The sequence below is a fragment of the Ictalurus furcatus genome, chromosome 12, assembly GCF_023375685.1.
Source record: "Ictalurus furcatus strain D&B chromosome 12, Billie_1.0, whole genome shotgun sequence".
NCBI lineage: Eukaryota > Metazoa > Chordata > Actinopteri > Siluriformes > Ictaluridae > Ictalurus > Ictalurus furcatus.
In genome coordinates, this window is record NC_071266.1 from 9,566,825 (window position 1) to 9,589,045 (window position 22,221).

Genomic DNA, 22,221 nt, shown 5'->3' on the forward strand with positions numbered 1-22,221 from the left:
ATCTCCTGCTTTCCTGAACAGTACACAACGTTTTTCCTTGTTCATTCATAACATGATTACAAAACAATACAGATTTACACAGACGACTTTTACTGATATTTTCATGAAATATAATGAAACAGTCAATGAGAAACAGCTTGCATTTGATACAAAACAAAAGAAATAAAATACAAAAAGTCACCAGTATGGATTTCACTCCATATTGCTTACACAGATCAGGTCATGGCGAGCCACGGCACAGGCTGGGTGTTTATTCTTTCCCAATATGCACGCTTTAAATCATAAAGTACTTGAAAAGTATATTTCAATATATATTTGAACATTTTGGAGAAACTCAGTGGACCACCCGCATCACATTTTCTTCGTTTCAGACTTTATTTCTTTTTCCATTAGTGCTTTAGTCTATGTTAAGACAACACTATATTGTAACTACACCCACTCTTTCTTCCCGGTCTCTCACCAACAGCTTGTTGGTCCTATTCTATAAAGACGCCAAGTTTAGACCTGGGGTTTGAGACTTTCAGGAAAGCTGTGTGAGTGAGTATTAGAAGTGCTGTTCTTCTCCGCGCTCACTTTCGGAAGCGTTTGAAGAGAGGGTGAACGTTCTTGAGGGCTGCCATCTTGCTGCTGCGTGACGACTGGTACTCCATGTAGACGGTGTCATCTGCTCCTGACATGGAGCTCATGGTACCGGTTCGGCGAGAAAACTACAGAGGAGGAACAATCAATCAATCAATCAATAAATGAAGGTGTAGGGGAGGAAAGAAAGAGAAACCAAGAGACAAAGAAAAAAACCTTAAGAAATTCTGGAGAATGAGAAAATCACCTTATTTAAAAAAAAAAAAAAAGAATTTTACTTTAGTTATGTAGAAGCCACATTTGATTTTAGGTCACATTATAACCTAGTTCTCTTAAGATTTTATTTACACAATTAATAGACTGAAGTGCTGGTTGTGAATCATGTACCTTAATGTATTTTGATTAATATACAGGTGCATGTCAAAAAATTTGAATATTGTGGAAAAGTTCATTTTTTCCCATAATTTCATTCAAAAAGTGGAACTTTCATATATTCTAGATTCATTACACATAAAGTGACATATTTCTAGCCTTCTTTTGTTTTAATCTTGATGATTACGGCTTAAAGCTCATGCAAATCTAAATCCATTATCTCAAAATATTAGAATAAAGAATTTATAATACAGAAATGTCGATGTGAGAAGATCTCTAATCAGCTAATTAACTCAAAACGCCTGCAAAGGTTTCCTGAGCCTTTAATCTCTCAGTCTGGTTCAGTACACAAACACAATCATGGTGAAGAGGAAAGTAAATTTTGCATTTCACTTGGAAATCAAGGTCCCAGAGTCTGCAGGAAGAGTGGAGAGACACAGAATCCAAGTAGCTTGAAGTCCGGTGTGAAGTTTCCACAGTCAATGATGAATTGGGGTGCCATGTCATCTGCTGGTGTTGGTCCACTGTGTTTTCTCAAGTCGAGAGTCAATGCAGCGTCTACCAGGAGATATTAGAGCACTTCATGCTTCCATCTGCTGACGAGTTTTATGGAGATGATGATTTCTTTTTCCAGCAGGACTTGGCACCTGCTCACAGTGCCAAAACTACCAGTGACTGGTTTGCTGAGCGTGGTATTAATGTGCTTGATTGGCCAGCCGACTCGCCTGACCTGAACCCCATAGAGAATCTATGAGAGACACCAGACTCAACAAAACAGACGAGCTGAAGGCCGCTATCAAAGCAACCTGGGCTTCCAGAACACCTCAGCAGTGCCACAGGCTGATTGCCCCATGCCACGCTGCATTGATGCAGTAATTCATACAAATGGAGCTCTGACCAAGTATTGAGTGCATAAATGAACATACTTTTCACAAGGTCGACATTTCTGTATTATAAATTCTTTATTCTAAGATAAACCTTGCCAGTCTCATTCTTCTCTCTCAAAAAAAAGAAAAAAGGAAAAAAAAAAAAAGCAGCCTTTCATTTTACCAAGAAACCCGAAAAAGCGTAAACTCCACTGTCCTGAACACTTTCTTGTGCTGATAAAATCTGAAAAGCATCGTGACTATTACTAGGCACTGATACTCAAGTCTCCTACCATAAACCTTAAATATTATTTTTTAAAATCTATTTATTATTAGTCTTAACATCTGCCATACAAGTCCCTGTAAATGAGCCGTTACTATATAAACAATAACGTATTAGAACGAGCACATTAATATTAACCTACTGTTTGTGTTACAGCTGGAACAACCTGTTCCTGTGGTGATACGAAATTTCACGCACACCTTCTGACCAATCAGATTTGAACGTTCAACCATGCTGTGGTATAAAGTAACACCAGTATTAACTGACATTAACAAAATGTTTATTTTTATTCATCTTAACGAATTAAATTAGGAAACATTTCATTACAGCATGTTACTCAGTGTTGATAACTTACCGAATATTAAAACCAGTTCTGAACTTTGCTAATTATGTGCAAATGTGCTGGTTGATATTTGGCATAATTTTACTGACTTATGGGATGCGAACACTATGTAGTTTGGTTTATAATAAAAGAAAACATTAATTAATACAGGTTGTTAATAATGCTGCTGATGGTAACTAATGTGTTTAAATAATGGCATTTAAAGGAACCTCAGTGTAAAGCATTACCCAAAAATAATGCTCCATGTCAGTGTTTACATGTGGCTTTCACACCGACGGCATGTTCATCCTTTAACCCAGAATGCTGAGTGCTGTTTCAGCACTTCCTGATGGGACCTACCTATACGTGACACCTGTTTATATTCTGCTGAGTGTACACATTCTTCTGCTGGCTTTTCTTTGTAAACACTGGACGTTTTAAACAAGTTAACTCCATATATGTGGAAACTAAACCGCAACGATTTCTCTTATATATCATTAGTAAGGATTAAATCACATGGGGACATGCTGTTAAGGAAAAACAATCAATGATGGGGTGGTGTGATATCACCCGAGTTACTGTAACAACCCAAAAGCGGATTAGTTTCCTAAAACAGCACGTCCCAAAGTGTTTTATTTCTCTTCTACTACAGCAATTTGCAACCTATAACCATGTTATAATTTATTAACGAAGAACGTGGTAATTGGTATCCGTTTAATCATAAAATCTTAACTACGTGTACCTGAGTTTTCCCTCCGAACTCTCCGGTCACCACCTCTTCCTCTGCGTCCAGGTCAGTCGCTGCCAGAACTTTCTGTAGCAGCTGCTGCTGTTCCTCACGTGTCGAGAACATCAAGTCCTCCTCTTCCATTCCTGCCAGCTTAGTGATCACCTTAACGAGAGAATGAGAGATCGCTTAGATTCAAGTTTAAATATTGAAAAAAGCTTTTAAATCGTCGTGAAAGCTACACTTAATGAAATAAAAGTAGCCTAATAAAATGGTAGTGTAGTGTTAAACCTTAAAACTGTATCCCTGGTCCACCAGGAAGCGCTGTCTCTTTGTAGAATAAGCCATTTCCTGTGTGTCCTGAGACACCAGTGAGTAGAAGTAGGCGTTGTATTCCTCAGCAACCATTCCTGCACAAAAAAACACCACCACATTTAGTCCTACACAGATCAGCAGACAAGCATTTCAGAATGCTTTTCTGAGTTGTTTTTTTTGGCCAGTGTTACCTTTCTTGGCACGCAGCACTCTGCCCAGTCTTTGAGCCTCCTGTCGACGAGAGCCTCCATGAGATGAGATCTGAATCAAAACGTTTGCCTCGGGCAGGTCGAAGGACGTGTCTCCTACCTGAGACAGAGAAGGAAAGCGTTAGTGGTTAAGGTTTTGAAATTGCACAAGGCCCATATCTCTCGACTACATCGCTCTGAGCTTGGTAAAAGCTTGTTAAAGAAATTTATTTTCAGCAACTCGGGACTCTACTCTTTGAGTCTCAATATTTAGTAAGAAATTTGAAAAGCTATTTGTTTAGCAAGGTAATTTTTTTTTTTTGAAATAGCATTGTTCTCGGGTAAACGTGCAGATCTGGGGAGTTCATGAGCGTAAAGAGCTTTTGCAAAAACTTGGATGTTGATGCTGAAAATTATACTTGAATGAAAGATTTTAATTAAATTAAGGTATGCACACAGCAAAGTCATTAAATGAACTGGTAGCTGGTCAAAAGAAAGGAAAAAAAAAAAACATTTTAAGCTGTGAACAGTAACCAGTACTTGGAGGGTGTAAATTAAAACATAGGGGACAATGAGTAATTTTTAATTATAACTTTAGTTAAAGTACAAATCCTTAAAAAAAATCTAAGAGTTAATGTATTTAATAATTAATTAACATTATAGTAATTATATCCAGCTCATGTGAGCCTACATTAATAACACTTTGACCATGATAATAAAGTGAAGCTGTCATTACAAACAAAGGCTTCTCCACTAAGTATTAAATAAATTTCAGTTAGCGTGTTCAATCCTTTTTTCCTGTGTCATTCCTCTTGATTACACATAACTTAATTTATGGACTTTAATGTTGTGAATTCTTTATATTTCTGGATTTCTTGAGTTAATTCTGATGTCTGGTGAAAATTTCATGTGAATAGCCTCATTGGAAATATATTTACTGAAAAAAAATGTTGACATGTCCAATACTTGTTTCCCCCACTGTATGTATATATATATATATATATATATATATATATATATATATATATATAAAAATTCTGGAGCATCTGCATTCACTCCTCTTGTGATGTGCCTGTGTGTATATGATGTATAGTCTGGAGAAGGAGTGGGGAAAAAAAAAAATTCCAAGTCATGTATAACACCTATGTCATGCTTCCTAAAATAACATTTTCCTCCAATTCATAAAATCATAACCTTAATCAGTTACTCTATACAGATGAACACAGTCGTACCACTTCAGACTGAGCGGCGTTAGAACCACTGTTAGAACAAGGATGTGACGACAAAGATGGACTAAAGAACAGAAAATCTGATCATCAAGGCTTTAAACGCATTCCAGCCGAGAGGAGCACAAACCGTAGTGGCTGCTTTGTTCAAGTTAAGCTGATCCGATTAGTGGTTAATAAAACCACCTGACCTCGTCCCTGGAGTACATGTGGGAAGGATGAATGTAAAATAAACGCTTTTGTCAACCTTACGCAGCTATACAAACAGTGTAATAATGGACACTTGGTGATGTGAAGTAATCTAGAAAACTACAATGAGCCTGGTGACACAGTTTTTCAGCACCGCTTGACCACGTCTGTACTCTACTCCGTGTATGAGGTGCGTTACACCTTGGAGATGAAAATGGTGTTGATCTTTGGGTTGTGCTTGAAGTTCTGCAGGATCTGCATTCGCTCCCCTTGTGACGTCGGTCCGTAAATGTACGGTCTGGAGAAGAAAAATGAAAGGCGTTACAATGTGGCATAATGTTAAATGTGTTAAAACTGCTCTTAAGAGAACATTCAGGTTCACAAGAAAGCAACTGATTTGATCAGAAGCTTGAGCTCAGGGGTCAAAGCAAAGGTCATCCTGGTGCATGAGATTTGTACCAACCATGAGGAGAAGCAGACATAAAAGGTTAATAGAAAAAATTTAATATTTCGATTTTGGGTGCTTCCTTAACCTGCCTGAAAAAGGCAACATATATTAAAAGATCTGCATTCGTATATTGATTTTAGAGCATGAAAACGACTGGCCAATCAGTGACCGGTCATTTTGTGCGTCCTGCATCTGGACTGTATCACAATACCGTTTTTAACCACGTGTTTATACTTGGAAAAATAAGTCGAATTGACTATGATGATGATGATGATTATTGTTAAATATATTTTTATATATATTATTAAATATATTATTATTATTAAAATCAACTCATAACAGCTTTCCTGTGATGTTCCTCGTTTCAGATAACACTGGTGACTGTATCGAAAACCACGACTTAGCACGCTTCTTTACTTGTTGAGGCGGATGGCGTATTCCTTGAGCGCGAAGACATTGTCGGCGAAGACGATGATCTTGTCGTTGCGTCTCTCATGGAAGCGGATGAGGAACTGGCAGGCGCGGAACTTGTTGGGGTTCATGGTGTAAAGCAGGATCCGTTTCTTCGTCTTTATAGCCACGTATTCGTGATAAAACTCCGGGGACATAGGACACCATACCTGCGAACCGAACGTGGTTAAAGAGCGCTCGTACATCTATATCCATTTCTGTTTTTGATGCACATGCAAACTGGGAGTGCGTAAGATCAATATTTAATCCCTTTGCATCCCGCTCTGTTATTGTAGCTCGTGTGGCTCACCTCAGCACACTGCACTTTCGCGATGTAGCCGTTGTTCTGCAGCTCCATCCAGTTGGCCTCGTACAGTTTGGGCCCAATCAGGAAGTTGAGATCGACGATCTTATCATCCTCTCGTACCAGGGTGGCGGTCAAACCCAGCTTACAGTGGGCCTGGACTATGGTCAGAACACGCCTGAACATTCTTGCTGTATGATGGAAGAGAAAGCCGGAAAGCAAGAAAGTACCTTCATTAAGGAATTAGTTCAGAACCCAGGCATGTTAAGCCGCTAATGTTTTTCGACTCTCTCAAGGTTTTTTAAATCCTCAAACTCATAAAACTCCTCAAATTCTTATGATATTTTACTCATCTATCGATCATGATCATTGGTTTGATTCAGGTTTTTGACGTTCAAAATATGGAAACATAGCGAAGAACTGCAATGAACACACCTGGGATTGTGTGGACCTCGTCGAGGATGATGAGCCCCCACTCCTGGCTGCGCATCCACTCCATCACTCTCTCAGCCTCCCAGGAGCGCTTGGTGGTGTGGCCCAGCATGGAGTACGTGCTGATGGCCACCGAGCAGCCGATGGGCTTGTCCTTGGCATCCGACGTGAAGCGGCAGATCTGCGAGTCATCGATGGTGGACCACATCTTAAACTGGGACTTCCACTGCTCCACTGACACGGAGGAGTTCCCCAACACCAGACAGCGCTTACGCACGGTGCAGGCTGCTGTGACTCCTACTAGAGACTTCCCCGCTCCTGAAAAGCACAATGTGGGAAAGAACAGAAGAAAAGACATATTTCCCGCTAAATATTTAAGCAGTTATCTTTATTAGCTAGAACAAAAGTTTGTATCCCCCTGATATCAATACAGTATTTTGTAATGTCAAGCTGTAGCGGCTGGGTGGGTGGGTTAAAAACTTTTGCACTCAACCGTATATCATCCTAAATGTTTAGCGGACGTTTACCACAGGGCAGGACGATCACACCGGAGCGAGCGCGACCGTTGCCGAACATCTTGCGCAGGCTCTTTTCCTGGTACGGTCTGAGCACGGCGGTGGGCTTCAGGTCCATGTTGACGTCGGGGTTTACCGTGTCGTTGCGGAAGTCATACTCGGCTAATAGAGGGTACTCCAGCTGGATACAGCGCTTCTGCAGCTCCTCGATCATCTCCTGAGACAGAACAAGCGAAAAACCAGCAGAGGGACTCAACACACAGATGTGAACAGAATCGAATAGATAAAGAGTCAGAAAACTTGAATTAACGTCGTCATAACGAATCTGGAATTTGCCGTTTAAAATATTTATATATATATATATATATATTTTATATAAATATATATATATATTTGCCGGGCGTAGCCGAGGGAGTTAAAGATGCGTTAAACGCTTTGACGCGCTCTCCTACCTGCCGGATCTCAAAAGAGACCGTCTGAGTCTCTTCCTCTTCCTCCTCCTCTTTGTCCATCTGTTCATAGTAGCTGAAGATGTCCTCGGGGACCTGGGAACTACTGCAGTGTCCGTCCGCTGACTGCGACGTGGACGCGCCGCCGTTATCCTGCAGAGTCTTGGAGATCTGAGGGAACAGGAATCAGATTATATCTAGCCTATACAATCTAAATGCGTACAGATTACGAGTGCAAAATGACTTTCTGAAAATGACCTTGCTTGCTGATTGTGTGTGTGTGTGTGTTCACTCACCGCAGGTTTGTTAGTGATGACCTCTGTGATGAGCTCAGGCTCCTCTCCCTCGGCGGTACGGAGTCGACAGTCTCGAATCACAGCGTCCTGCAGCAGTCGCTGGATCACGTCTGGAAAGGCACTTTCCACAAAATACCTACACACACACACACACCTTTTACTGTTACACTTTATCAGCTAACTGTGTAAGCTGAGCCTGAGAATCACAACGGAACACACACCTGTTATGTTTCAGTACCAGCTTGACTTTCCCATAGCTCACCGTGCACAACTGAAACCCAACAACGAAATAAACGACAGTCAGTTTTACCGTGCGTCAAAATACAAGCGTCTCTCGGTTATGTTTAAACGCAACTCTCTTGATTCATCTCCTTCCCTGCCTTTTACACGCTCGTCTGGTTTTGGTCGTGCTCACACCTTTATGAACTGAACGATGCCGTCAGGGACGGACGTCTTGCTGAGTTTCTGCAGGTACTCGATAATGTCTGAGGTCTGCAGGCCGACGCTGACGGCCGCGTACAGCGAGTAGGCAGTCAGTTTATACTCGTGCACGTGGCTGGGCCTGCACACCGGCTCGGCGATGGCCACCAGAAAGTCCTGAGCGTACCTGTAGACCGGCGAGAACCCCTCAAGGAAGATATGACCGTCAGGAGCCTGACAGACACACACACAGAACGATACACCAGTTATGTTTACACTTCAATCCGATTTTTTTTTGTACTTTTATAAAAATGCGCTACCAAAACCCACTGTTTCACTTAAACGCTTTTATTAAACCTAACCTTCATTAGGGTATCGGCAGATATTCAGAACTTCAAATTTAATACTTTTTAATACCATATTCAATAAAATTTTAAGACCTGCACGTCACTTCAATCAAGCAACACGATACATCAGCTATAGTGGACTGTGTTCATGCATATACATCCATTTCTGGGTTTAAGTAAACTATAGCAGGATAAACTTCTATAGAGGAGTATGGGAGACCAGAGCAAATATCCTTTTTGCATTACCACTTGCTCCAACAGTGGAAAAAAAAAAAATCCAGTATTTCCTTTCCAAGAACAGAAAAAAATATATTTAGAAAGATGGACTACGGCAGTCAGAAGAGAAAAAGGTGTCAAATTTACTATCACTCCCTCGCAGCAGTGTTTACTAGTACTAATAATATATAGTAATATAACAATACTAACGTTTTTCTGACTTAATTCACTTTTATACGTTAGACACTGTGACTTTTATTTTGGCTGAAAACTGTAGGAAGACCTCCTTTCAGGAGGTTGGCAACAGTTTTTACTTTCACTTCTCATCACCGATCAGGTGAAATGCTGTAAACCTCCGCCCACAAAAATGTTTGAGATTACGCTAATGTAAAACCAAAGTCAATCTGGCTTTGCAGGTTATAAGCGACTCAAACTCACAGCAAAGACAGAGATGAAGTTGATAAGGAGCGGCGTTTACTGTGAACCGAGCCGCTCTGAAACAATGATGAGCCGCACACACACTCCGAGTGTAACACAGTGACATGGGTTTATCATTTCAAACAGCAATGAGCCAAAGACGAAAATAAATAAAGCAGTGCAACAAATAATAAAGCACGATAATACATCCGTATAACACTTTACACTATTTAATAGCGTACAGTTTGAGCTCTTCGCTCAGCTTGAAATGGTGAATTCTGGAAGTGTGCAGCATGGAAGCTCGTGTCCGTCACCATAGAGACTGTCTGTCTCCTTATGGCTCAGTGAGCGGTCTTCCTTGGATGGAGGATGTAATGTTTATAGAAGCTTTTTCCAAGCCGCTGAACCAGGACCAGGATTTAAACCGCTACGTTCAACTCCGGCCCCATCAGCGTCAGAAAACACGGCTGCCGAAATGACTCTAAACTAGCCGAGTGGGATTGGATGGCGAAGTGCAAACTGCAGCACCGAATGCAGCCTTCGGCACAGGGCTGGTCACAACAGAATTCACTATGTGCGAGAATTTGACTTTGGATTGACCAGACATCCTTTGGAAGCAGGAGAGACAGCATACAGTGGGGGAAATAAGTATTGGACGCATCAACATTTTTTTCAGTAAATATATTTCCAATGATGCTATTCACATGAAATTTTCATGCATACAGCAAAGGAAACTCTCAATTGGTTTCAGAGAAAAAAAATCAAGGCGTTAGAATGGCCCAGTCAATCACCTGACCTGAATCCAATTGAACGAGATTTAAAGACAATATGTTTAGAAGAATGGTCCAGAAATCACACCTGAATACTGTGGACAATTAATTCCTTCATACAGGAAGCGTCTTGAAGCTGTCAATACAAACAAAGTCTTCTCCGTTAAGTATTAAATAAATTTCAGTTAGCGTGTTCAATACTTTTTTCCCGTGTCATTCCTTTTATTACACATAACTTTATTTATGGACTTTAATGTTATGAATTCTTTATATTTCTGGATTTCTTGAGTTCATACTGATGTCTGGTGAAAATTTCATGCGAATAACCTCATTGGAAATATATTTTCTGAAAAAAATGTTGTCGCGTTCAATACTTATTTCCCCCACTGTACAGTATACAGATGAGATGATGGTGAAAAGGCCATCATCGAGCTCACAGTCTGTAGTATGTAAGAATGATCACATGCTTTGGTTCTCTTACCACCCACAGAGGTCGAGAGGAATGATCCGCTTTCAGCAGCATCTGTAACCTGTAGTCTTTAGCCCCGTATTCATCCAGTTTGGTGCTGGATTCATCCACCTGCTTGCCAGCCGCTGCGGGTATGGCCTCCTGTGACTCGCTGCCAGGGGCATCCTCGTCATAATCCTCATCGTCGTAATAGTGTTTCTTTGACTTTCTCTCTGAAAAGCAATTAATATGTGATCAGACGATTAGCACTACATGAGAATAGAATAGAATAACACTAACATGAGAAGATTTAATACAAAAATAAATGAGCAAATGTACAATGGCTGAATCCCAATTGACTCCCTAGCGTGCACTGTATGAGGATGAGAGAGTAAGGATGAGTTATGAGATTTTATAGTGGTCAAAAAGTGAAAAATGATCGCATATAGTACATAAATATTAGTTTAACTACAGTCCAGGATTATTTATATATCATTTGTTTAAAAGAAAAAATGAACTATATATCTAGACGCCTGGCTAACTAAACCAAATAGGTTCCTGCTCCCTAGATTAGTGCACTAATACAGAGAGACATGAAATGACGTCTGAAGTACACTACATATCCAACATGAGTGATTTAGAATTCAGCCACAGTTTAGAATTATCTGAGGATTTATGCTAGTGTTGTAGTTTTACTACACCAAATAAAATACCGTGATTACCTCGGTCACCCTTTTTCCCCATAGCGCTCACTATACAGGAAAAAAGAACTATTTAAATACAGCGCTAATTTGAAACGAACTACATGAATATAATACAAAATTCAGCAGCGCTATTAAGACTACGTATAAACTACGTCCGCCATGTTTACTGTACTCTTCTTCTCTGAGTGAGACGGGAGACTCGTGACGCAATGTCGCTGCGCTGCTGCCACCTAGTGGCTAAGATAGAACTGCATGTAAACGCCGGGCAACAGGACAAGCTGGCATGTGTATAGAAAGAAAACATTATAAAAACATACATTGTAAAAGTAAAAAAAAAGGATAAATGTATATGATTAAAAAGAAATAAAAATCATTTAAAAGTTTCAGTAAAAGTGACACAAAATCTAAATGATTCAAGCTAATGTGACTATAGCTGCGTGCCTCCATCTAGTGGCTATAATAAGAACTGCAAGTCAAAGCCAGGCAACAAAAAATGAGGTGTGCAAGAAAATAATAATCTATGATATATATATATTAATTTTAATTATATGATATATATATCATTAAAATGTGAGCAAAATAAAAGGAACCAAAGAAAAGAAAATGATTAGAAAATAAGCCTAACGGAATACTAAAGCTGTCTCCGTCTAGCGGTTAAAAGGGGAACTGCAAGTCAATGTCAGTCAAGACAAGCTAGAGTCTGCATTTTTTAAATTATTATTATAAAATATATAATCGAAAGTTTTATTGGAAAAAGGCAGATGCTCAAACTTGGTGAAATGCTAAAGCCTCTACTAAAATATAATTTGATAGAACTTATATAAAGGCAAAAAAAAAAAAGTCACTGTACATTAGGATTTGATCAACTTTATTGTGCCCAGATATAAAAAATAAGGCAGGTAATGCACTGATTGATGCATGGGCTGATTTTTATTTTTGACAGGCAGGATTTAATAAACAAAGCATCCAAATCAAAAGATAAAATCAACAGAAAATTGGTTTATATGTAATAAGCTCTACCATATCTATCCAGTTTTAAGGATATGAAAGATATCAGAGGCATTTATAAAGGCAAAGACTGCCCTTCCAAGTTATTACAGAACATTTCTATCACATTTTAAATAGTTTTTTACTATTCCTATCATTATACACATTTTGTTTTGTAGCAGTGAGGGAAACTGAACAAACTACACATCTAGGTGTACAAATTAAACGTTGTTTATTTTGTGGGTGCACAAACTACTGCACTGAACTGTATTCGTTACAGATATATCGTTTGTAGTCTGCTGGAATAATTCAAATTACTAGCACTTAATGGAAATGTAATTAAATGAATGGAATCTCCTGTTGTGTGTAAATGGCTGGATTAAAATGAATAAACTAATACATGTAAAGGCTTCAATGGACAGACTGTGACAAATGAATAACAGAGATGGTTTGAGGTGAATCTGTATTAAAATCAGCATAGGTCTTCTTTACATTTTATTCGAATACAGAAGAAAAAAAGGACAAACGGAAATGTGGATCAAACTGTGGATATGAAAAATATAAAATGGGAGAAATAAAACAGTGGAAATCTGCCAGTTACTGAGTCCAGCTTAGAGGATGTGTGGTGAAGCGGGGTTCTCTGTAGGACACAGCTGGGCTCTGCTGCGAGCTCATGTGCTGGGGGTGTGACGTCGCTCAAGTGGGAGTGAGCTTTATGCCCCAGCGTCACTCACACACCCCGAGTATCTGTACGTGTACAGCTTGTTGTCTGCGCCTCCGCTTAAAATCAGCTACAGACAGAGAGAAGAGGGAAAAAAGAAAAAGAATTTTAGACAAGACTCCAGTGATGTAAACCTGAAACAAGAACACAATACAGTCACAGCTCACAAGATATAAAGAAAGTGTTTTGAGAATAGTGTTGAAAATAACTTCAGAAGTGTTTGTATTAACAAGCTACACTGCTCACGCTCTAAGGAAATATCCTCACACAGGATAAATGCCTACAAAGCATTAATATGATGTATGTGTAGTCTTGTTCTCCTCTCTGTGCTGTGTGATTATGGTAAAATGTGGCCTCACATTTTAAGCGAGAGATAAAACATAATGCTTCTGCTCTTAAATCGGTCACGTACCCCGCTGTCTGTCCAATCAGCACACAGCACTTTGTCCTCATGAGCCGCCAGATCGTACAGAGGAGCCTTACAACTGCAGAAACAAAACACACCATCAGCGCAGCATAGAAACATGATACATTACACAATATAACATTTGATTGGTTAAAATGTTTAAGTAACGTGAACATTTATATCTCTCTCTCACACACACACACCTCCTCGTGTCCCAGAGTTTGACCATGTTGTCCAGTGAACCGGAGATGAGCTGCTGCTCGTGGGAAGGAGACCACCTGACTGCTGTTACCCAACCGGTGTGTGACGTCAGAGACAGCAGAACCAGAGAACCATCTGAGAGCGAGAGAGAACGTGAGACCAACAGAAGGACAGGAGACAGACAGAGCGCGAAAGTGAGTGAGTGTGAGCGACAGATAGAGAGAAAGAGTGAGACATTACAGACGAGACAGAAAGTATGATAGAGAGACATGAGGTATACAGAGAGAAAGACAGACAAGCAGACCCAGAGGCAAATAGACAGATTAGATGAAAAGAAAGAGACACACACACACACCAGATCCATGAGACAGACAAAGATTAAAAGGAAAAAAACTCATTTAGAACTAGAATATATTGCCAAAAATATGTGGACACCTGACCATCACACCCATATGTGGTTCTTCCCCAAAATGTTACCACGAAGTTGGAAGCAAACATTTGTATAGAATGTATTTGTGTGCTGTAGCTTTACAATTCTCCGTTCACTGGAACTAAGACGGCCAAAACTATTCCAGCATGATAATACTTCTGTGCACAAAGCGAACTCCATGAAGACATGGTGTGTTAACGTTCGAGTGGAAGAACTCGAGTGTCCTGCACAGAATACTGATCTCAACCCCACTGAATACCTTTGGGATGAACTGAAACGCCGACTGCACCCCAGACCTCCTCACCAACATCAGTGCCTGACCTCATTAATGCTCTTGTAGCTGAACGAACACAAATCCCTACAACCACGCTCCAAAATCTAGTGGAAAGCCTTCCCGGAAGAGTGGAGGGTATTACGGAACAGGATATCCAAAAAGCGCAGGTGGGTGTGATGGTCAGGTGCCCACAAACCTTTAGCCATGTAGTGCATGTACTCATTCATAGCAATGTGTATTTTTTGTGTGCGTCTTACTCACCTTTAGAGCGCGGGTCCCACAGACGGACGTGCCTGTCCGTGCTCCCTGAGGCCAGACGGCGACACAGTGGTGAGTACGAGATGCAGTTAAACACCTTGCTGCCTGTCTACAACACAACCATTACAGCAAGCTCAATCCATTTATACTACAAAATCTATACTCTTAATCTGTTATAATTACTGTGTAAAGCATTATTATTATTAGAATTGTTATTAGTAGTATGTAAGTTGAGCATTATTATACTACTGTTGATATTCTGTATTGTGTTGTGTGTTAGGTTTAAGCTCAAAATATCACTTTTTGTATGTTAATTCTGGAGTTACGGCCTGACAGCAGCACTATCTGTCCTGTGTTTAAACCCGTTTAGATTTTCTAGCCAAGACCTTTACAGCTTGTATTTCCCAGTGTCTGTGTCTCACCAGCGTGCTTTTCTGCCCTCCCGTCTCAGCGTCCCAAAGCCGAATAGTGTGGTCCCATGATGCACTGCACACCTCCTCCGTATCCATCCACAGGATGCTGGAAACGGCCTCTGTGTGGCCTGATAAAGTCATCAGAGGAGTCTGCACAAAGACAAGGGAGAGACAGGAGAGAAACAAGAGAGACGGGAGAGAGAGAGAGACGGGAGAGAGAGACAAGCACAGGAGACAGGAACAGGAGACAGGAGCAAGACAGAGACAAGCACAGGATGGAGAGACAGGAGAGAGAGAGAGACCAGAGAAGAGAGAGACAGAGACAGGAGAGAGAGATAGAGACAGGAGAGAGAGAGAGAGAGAGAGAGAGAGAGAGACAGGAGAGTCAGCAGCATGCGTTTTAATCAATTCCTGATAATTATCACAAGAGATTTAAGGTCAATCAAAAGATATTTATGAATGTATCTTCAAAATGCCCAGTAGGTGACAATATTACACACTATCAGACATCATGTTTTAAAACTAGGGTTATAAATATTCAAAAAGTGAGTCAATGCAATTACGAATCAATCTTTCTGAGCATCTGTGTAGTTATTATTTATATTATCGTTCCTTTGGCACAGTGTGTGTCTTTCTCAGTATTTTTCTCTCATCCCTTCTGCCTTGTGTCTCTTCCAGTGAGATGGGGCATGGCCTTCTTCAGAAGCCGTAGCATTCAGGTCCAACTGTTTAATTCATTTATGCCTAGGCGTTTATGAATGGTTTGCTTTTTCTTGTAACCAGTGTTGACGATATAGCCTCTCACTTCAAAAAGCACTACAGAACGTCTTCAAGCTAAATGCGTCGGCTATCGATAAAAGACATACAGAGCCTTACTTTAAATATAAACTAGTGCAATGTTTATATCAGGCAAGTAAGGACATTTTAAAGTTGCTGCCAAGATGTCGAAAACTCGCGTATAGATAAGGGTCAACGTGTGCAGGGAAGTCACCTTCGTCAGACCCAGTTGTTCAGTCTTCTGCTTTTTCCGTGGCCTGTTGGGTTCCTCCACCTCGTCCTCCTCATCTGTTGGAACTGACGGAGGAAGAGACGTTTTTTTCCTCAGTAAAGCACATCTATAAAAGCCGAGAACTCTGTGTATTTCCTATTGCGGCATCTTACCTGCTGACCAGAGCTTCAGCATTTTGTCCCAAGATCCGCTGCAAAACTGAGATAAAAGAAAATATTAGAAATTCAAGTCTCAGTACATGTTCATATCTGGATGGATGGACGGACAGATGAATTCATACACACCTTAGTGCGCGTGGGGTCGACTGCGACGGTGTCCACACTCCCAGCGTGTCCACGGCAACAGTGCCGAGCCTTCAGTTTGTTCCTCTCAGAGTTCCACTCCCACAGCAGCACCGTCTGGTCCAGCGAGGCGGTGAGCAGCAGCGAGGTCAGTCCCTCTGAAACCGCACGCACGCACAAAACAAACTTCAACTTCAAATGTGTAACACACAGTAATATCACGCTACACAGCATGTGCATGTTAATAAATCACCGCAGATCTGTAGCACCTCTTTTTATCCAGGCCACATCCTTCACCACGTCCGTGTGTCCAGCGACCGTCACCATCGCCTTCCCTTCGAGAGACCAAATCCGTGCTGTCTTATCATACGACCCTGTGAGGATCCTAAAACACACACATACGAGAGAAGGAATTAAACACGCCCATCAAACGAGCTTTCACTGAAAGAAGATGAAGAAGTCACAGCTACACGCCGGGCAGAATGTATTTCTCACTCTCACCATTCTGAGTCTGCCTCCACCGAGCTGATCCAGTCGTCGTGCATGATGCACTCCTCTGGCTGCGGCGCAGCGAACTTCTCGACGTACTCGATCTCCACGACGTCTTCCTACACCGCGCACAAGGAGGTTATTACACAAGGACGTTTTTACATTAAAGCCATTTACTGTATGCCTAGAATTAAAACACGGCTTTGGTACCGTTGAGATGTTCTCTGCCTCCATGTGAGCGGCCAGTGAGGAGCGCAGGAACTGGCTTCGAACCAGGAAGTCAAACTGCACATGTTTGTGATCCGCTGCCAAGTCAAAGAGTCGAATAAGTAAGGAATAAAACACCAATGTCGGCATGGCGAGTTAATGTTACCACTTGCAAAGCTGGTTATTTTCCTGTAACAGCTTACATGTCCTGAAGTGTTTTACGGAACTTAACATTTATCCAAATCTTCCTTCTTTAGGAAACATACCTTTGGACTACCTGATCTACGCCCAACATGTCTTAATTGATAAACTACTGTAGCAAATGTCATGTCAGATGGACCGTCAGCAGCTCACCGTTCTTGGCCTCCAGCAGTTTGTTTATCACATCGCTCAGGTGTGTGACCTCTGAGGCAGCCGGGATGGAGAAAGGCACATCATCTACAGCGAATCTGCAAACACACACACACAAACACACACAAACACACACAAACACAGGAAATTAAACCATACAAAAAGTGAATGCGTGGAGTGTTTGGGTTTGCTTTGCATCAGTTTTGTGCACTTTTTTTCTGCTTTGCAATACAAAAGTACGTGTAAAATGTTTTTGAGGATGTGACATCAGAATCACAGCAGGCTGTAAGTCACTGCAACAAAATGAGTCTCGCGCGACAAACTGTATAAGCTCAAGTTTCGTAACGCTATATTCAATTCAGTTCAATTTTACATTTACAGCATTTGACGCCCTTATCCAGAGCGACTTACATTTATCTCATTTATACAACTGAGCAATTGAGGGTTAAGGGCCTTGCTCAAGGGCCCAGCAGTGGTAGCTGGACAGTGCTGGGGATTGAACTTCTGATCATTAACCCAGAGCCTTTAACTACTGAGCCGCCACTGCCAAATGTTATTTGTATAGCGCTTTTAACAATGGTCATTATCTCAAAGCAGCTTTACAGAAACATATAAACACAGGATAGAGATTTTAAGTGTGTGAATTTATCCCTATTGAGCAAGCCAGTGGAGACGGTGGCGAGGAAAAACTCCCTAAGATGATATGAGGAAGAAACCTTGAGAGGAACCAGACACTTCTGGGAACCCATCCTCATCTGGGTAACAACGGATAGTGTGAAAGTAAAGGGAAGTTCATTATGGTTTTACATGAAGTCTGTTTTGTTGAACTAGTCCACTGTTCACTAATGGAGACTTGAGTGCAAAATTGTGTGTAGCAATTGCAGTCCTAATGCCATAGTAGTAACCATAGTCCCAGTGCCATAGCTGTATGGCAAGTGGAATTAGCATATAAAACTTTTTGATTAACTATCCATAATTATATTTTAGATAGTTACAATTGTGTTTCGACGAGTCATAATTAGAATCTGACTAGTCAGAATGATAATTAGAGATGTCTTTAATTATAAATTGACTAGTAAGTAATCTGATTTGAGATATCTGGAAATACATCTAGACTAGTCACTATTCCATTTACGATAACTGACATGACGTCATAGATATCGTCAGTTGACGCGTCATACATACACAAAGGTCATTAGAGATATCTCTCATTCAATTCTGACTAGTCAAAATGATATTGTCAGATATCTGAATTGAGTTTTGCCCTAGTACAATTTGCTTTCTAAAATTTGCAACAAATAAATAAATAAATTTAAAAAGGGAAAATAATTTTTCTGGTTCGTTATATGCATGGGTAATTACAAAATCTGCAAAATGAGGTGTAAAGTGATTATTAATCCCCACTGACACGGTTTTTAAACAGATTGTGAGTGAATTGAAGACAAAAGACAATGGATAGAAGAACAAAAAAAAATAAACACCCGTGGGCTTTAGTGAATATTTGACAAGGTGTGAAGTGTGAATATGTTTTAATATAAAATGTGAATAAATTGATGGGAATGTATGTGTGTGAATTAATGGCATTGAACTTCTGAGATATGTATATTTACATCTTGCAAATTGTAAACAATGATTTATAATGTATTTTATAAACGTAAATAGTTTTTTTGTAATGACTTGCGAAACCATTCAATAAAGTTTGATTTGAAAACGGAAACACTGCTCTGAACCTTCTGGCCACTGTCTCTCTGATTTTTTTAAAGGCGCATAAGAATATACTGGCATGTGATACAAAAATGTGGACTGTAAACATACAAATGAATTTGTTATGGGTTGATGAACTTGACATGTGTGGCACTTTTCACTGGCTTTTTCCTCTAGTCAAAGAATTTGTAGATTAGTATTTCTTCAAGCTTTATTCTATCCCGATTTAATAACATTACGCAGGCCCATAGTTTGTTGCACAGTCATTCTTTTCTCCGATTAATAGGCAGATCTGATTCGGTATATAGGTTTTAATGTTTCTTAATTTTGTCCGAACTGCACTAATTGAGTGGTTAAAATAGAAAAGGAGGGGCGGGGCTTAGCAACAAGGTGATCTGAATACACAATTTAGATAACTGTAAAGTAATTTCGACTAGTCAGGATGTTAATTCAAGATATGTCTATTGAGATTTGTCCTAGTCAGAATGACATTTGCAAATCTCTGTAAATAAAGATTTCCCTAGTCAGAGATCCACTTGAGACATCTATAATTACATTATAGAGGTCTTTAAACTAGAGATGCACCTATGTATCGGCCGATAATCAGAATCAGCCAATAAAGGCAATTTTTCACGCTATGGGCCATTGGCGGTAGTTTAAAAACATCCGATGATCAAGGCCGATTATATCCTGTCAATCAAAAGAGGGCGGGAAAACACATGGATTTCGTGCTGTGTGTAAAGATGATGTCTCTTGTGTGGAATTATGACAAAACTGCAGTTTGTAAACTCTGTAATCTCTGCACTGCTAACATTTTATACCGGAAGTGAGCCGCAGTGAAACGGTTGGTTTCGGCGTCGAGTCAAATTTTATTTTATTTTTTTTGCCGCACTGTTCGAGCTGCTCGCGCTGAATTAAAGGTCCAGTACACCGTTGAAAGATTTAAATGAAGATGAGTTGATATATATATTGCACATAAAATATATAGTATATATTGCACAGAAACATATAAAGTATATATTGCACAGAAACATATGTTTGTAGAGTAGTATATTTCATATCCAGTTAATGTTAATATATAAAAAAAAGTTGATATTATATATTACCAGTTTGACGTTCAGTGACGAAGTAGAAATGCTTTTGTTTGTGGTGAGTGAATGTGAGACTAACAGGAGGTTTTTTTTAGAATTCAGTCAATGTTAATATGAATTAATAACATTCAATAAGTTAAGAAATCTTACTTTAATCTTCAGAATTTAGTTCGTGTGTTCATGTTAATTAGAGTAATGTGTTTTCTGTTTATGAGACCAGTTACTGTCAAACAACTTGTTGAAATGGAAAGAAATTTGCATTTATTTTGGAATTGTGGAATTAATTTTTATTCATTTAAAAGAAGGTATAAAAGGCAGAATTATCGGTATCGGTTATTGGCTGAGAAATTTAGTATCGGTGCATCTCTACTTTAAATAAAATGTGACTAATAATAAATCAAATTCAAGATATCTACAATTGAATTTTGACTAGTTATATGTTAGTTTCAGATCTCTAAAATGTATATATCTTTAATGATGAACGTCAGATAGCTTAAATTTGAATTATGACTAGTGACAAACCAAACAGAGATATCTCGAATGACATTTTGTACTAGTGAAAATTCAATGAGAGATATCTCTAGTTAGAATTATACACAGTACAAAATGAATGATGGATACCTTTCATTATAATTTCTACTACTCTAAACTCATTTGTAGATTTCAGGAAATATTATCCAATGGAAGTACATGACTAGTCAAAATAACACGGTAGATATCTTCAGTGTATATTATGACTAGTCATAATTATGTTGTAGATATCTTTAATGTCAATTATGACGAGTCAAAACTAAATTATGACTAGTGGAGCCAGGGGCATTAAATGCTTAAAACAACATGCCATAAACGCTATTCGTTTACGAGCCTACTTCTACCGTTTTAAGGACATAAAGTTATATCTGCGTGTACGAATATAGTTTTAATAATGCTTAATTACGAGCAATAACTCAACATCACCTCAGCTACACAGCTTCCAGCTAACCATACTAGCTAAACTTACAGTAGTTCTGGACCACCAGCTATACTAACCAAGCTAAAAGACAGAAAGAAAGAAAAAACATACTTACTTTTTGTTTTCGGTGAAAAACCTCGCTTGAACCTGTGACATTGTTGTTTTTCTCAAAAATGGACCGCGGGTTCTGAAGTATTAGCTCGTTAAATGAGTAAATATTCCCATATAGTTATCAGTATGGTAGTGGAGAGTGCGATAACCATGTGCTGTGTGTGAAACCAGGCTTAACGAGTCGACCACAGAGCAACGGATCACTCGAAGGGATTTGCGATTAGTGATGCCTGATTACGTTTTTAAAGCCCTCACTGGAGTTTTGTGACTTTTGGTATGAATATGTTAGCGTTAAGGGTATCTATAAGCTAGTGGGCTCTTAAAAAAACGACAAAAATTCACATTTAGAAGATATATGCATTCAACATTTACAGTCTTTCTCTACCATCAATACGAATCAACAAGTTTAATGACGTCATTTTGCACTTCTGCGTCTCATCAGATTTTCTGTCCAATCAAATGCTCTGTAGAATCTGAAGTGTCGCACTAGCAGCAATTATAATAATCCATGGTACACAATCCACGTCAAGTACGGCTTAATCCGTGCTGTGAAGCAAGATAAACGCTATATTGTCTATTTAGAAAGGGTGAGGAGCCACTTCATATGTCCTGCCCTGACTTCCTGTTTCAGTGGAAATTACATCAACACATGGAATAACACTAAACTGCGCAGACCGATTGGCGGCTGACTTGAAACAGTGCATGCCGGTTAGACGTTTTGTCCGACTTATGACGTATGGCATCAAAGTCCCGCGACAGCAATACGAGAGCAGTCAGCTCCCTCAGCCAGCAGCTTCTCCAGAGCGGCTGCACGAGCTCCGATAACGACACACGATTGGCCAGACTCACTGACAATAAGTCACTGACGATTGGCCAGACCCCACTTTGTTGGTTTTTAAATAATACAGGCTTATGAACTTTCTTCTTGTACATATACAGGCACTGTATTAACTTAACCTATTCACTGAAAAGTGCTTCTGGTTGCTACAGGTAAAATTCAGACGTATGTTTATAGAAATATTATCATATGCGATAATAAAAGCAAACACAGCG

General features: G+C 39.8%; 2 protein-coding genes across 2 annotated transcripts; both read right to left on the reverse strand.

Annotated features, from left to right (window-relative positions):
• Positions 1 to 67: 67 nt before the first annotated feature.
• On the reverse strand, positions 68 to 11,858 carry ercc3 (excision repair cross-complementation group 3). The gene is made up of 15 exons (XM_053638289.1): positions 11,302 to 11,858; positions 10,613 to 10,812; positions 8,379 to 8,615; positions 8,183 to 8,232; positions 7,962 to 8,097; positions 7,669 to 7,836; positions 7,229 to 7,433; positions 6,705 to 7,019; positions 6,276 to 6,460; positions 5,933 to 6,135; positions 5,269 to 5,365; positions 3,656 to 3,773; positions 3,441 to 3,559; positions 3,165 to 3,314; positions 68 to 707 (listed from the first exon to the last, which is right to left on the reverse strand). The coding sequence occupies exons 1-15, from the start codon at positions 11,321 to 11,323 to the stop codon at positions 570 to 572; spliced, it is 2,343 nt and encodes a 780-aa protein (XP_053494264.1). The 5' UTR covers positions 11,324 to 11,858; the 3' UTR covers positions 68 to 569.
• A 336-nt stretch (positions 11,859 to 12,194) lies between these two features.
• On the reverse strand, positions 12,195 to 22,054 carry wdr12 (WD repeat domain 12). The gene is made up of 13 exons (XM_053638711.1): positions 21,173 to 22,054; positions 17,314 to 17,408; positions 16,963 to 17,057; positions 16,765 to 16,871; positions 16,533 to 16,648; positions 16,267 to 16,421; positions 16,135 to 16,180; positions 15,965 to 16,047; positions 14,983 to 15,123; positions 14,564 to 14,669; positions 13,601 to 13,733; positions 13,404 to 13,476; positions 12,195 to 13,061 (listed from the first exon to the last, which is right to left on the reverse strand). The coding sequence occupies exons 1-13, from the start codon at positions 21,211 to 21,213 to the stop codon at positions 12,984 to 12,986; spliced, it is 1,269 nt and encodes a 422-aa protein (XP_053494686.1). The 5' UTR covers positions 21,214 to 22,054; the 3' UTR covers positions 12,195 to 12,983.
• Between the last annotated feature and the right edge of the window lie 167 nt (positions 22,055 to 22,221).

Bases quoted from the DNA above. Each gene is read 5' to 3' on its own strand.
- wdr12 (XM_053638711.1), bottom strand. From the start codon at position 21,213: ATGTCACAGGTTCAAGCGAGGTTTTTCACCGAAAACAAAAA. The intron at 17,058-17,313 runs GTGAGCTGCTGA...TTGACTTGGCAG, and splicing joins ACTGCTGGAGGCCAAGAACG to CGGATCACAAACATGTGCAG. The intron at 13,477-13,600 runs GTGTGTGTGTGT...TTGTTTCTGCAG, and splicing joins AAACTCTGGGACACGAGGAG to TTGTAAGGCTCCTCTGTACG.
- ercc3 (XM_053638289.1), bottom strand. From the start codon at position 11,323: ATGGGGAAAAAGGGTGACCGAG. The intron at 8,616-10,612 runs GTAAGAGAACCA...TGTGTCTGTCAG, and splicing joins CCTCTCGACCTCTGTGGGTG to GCTCCTGACGGTCATATCTT. The intron at 3,774-5,268 runs GTGTAACGCACC...TCTCTGTCTCAG, and splicing joins ACACCATTTTCATCTCCAAG to GTAGGAGACACGTCCTTCGA.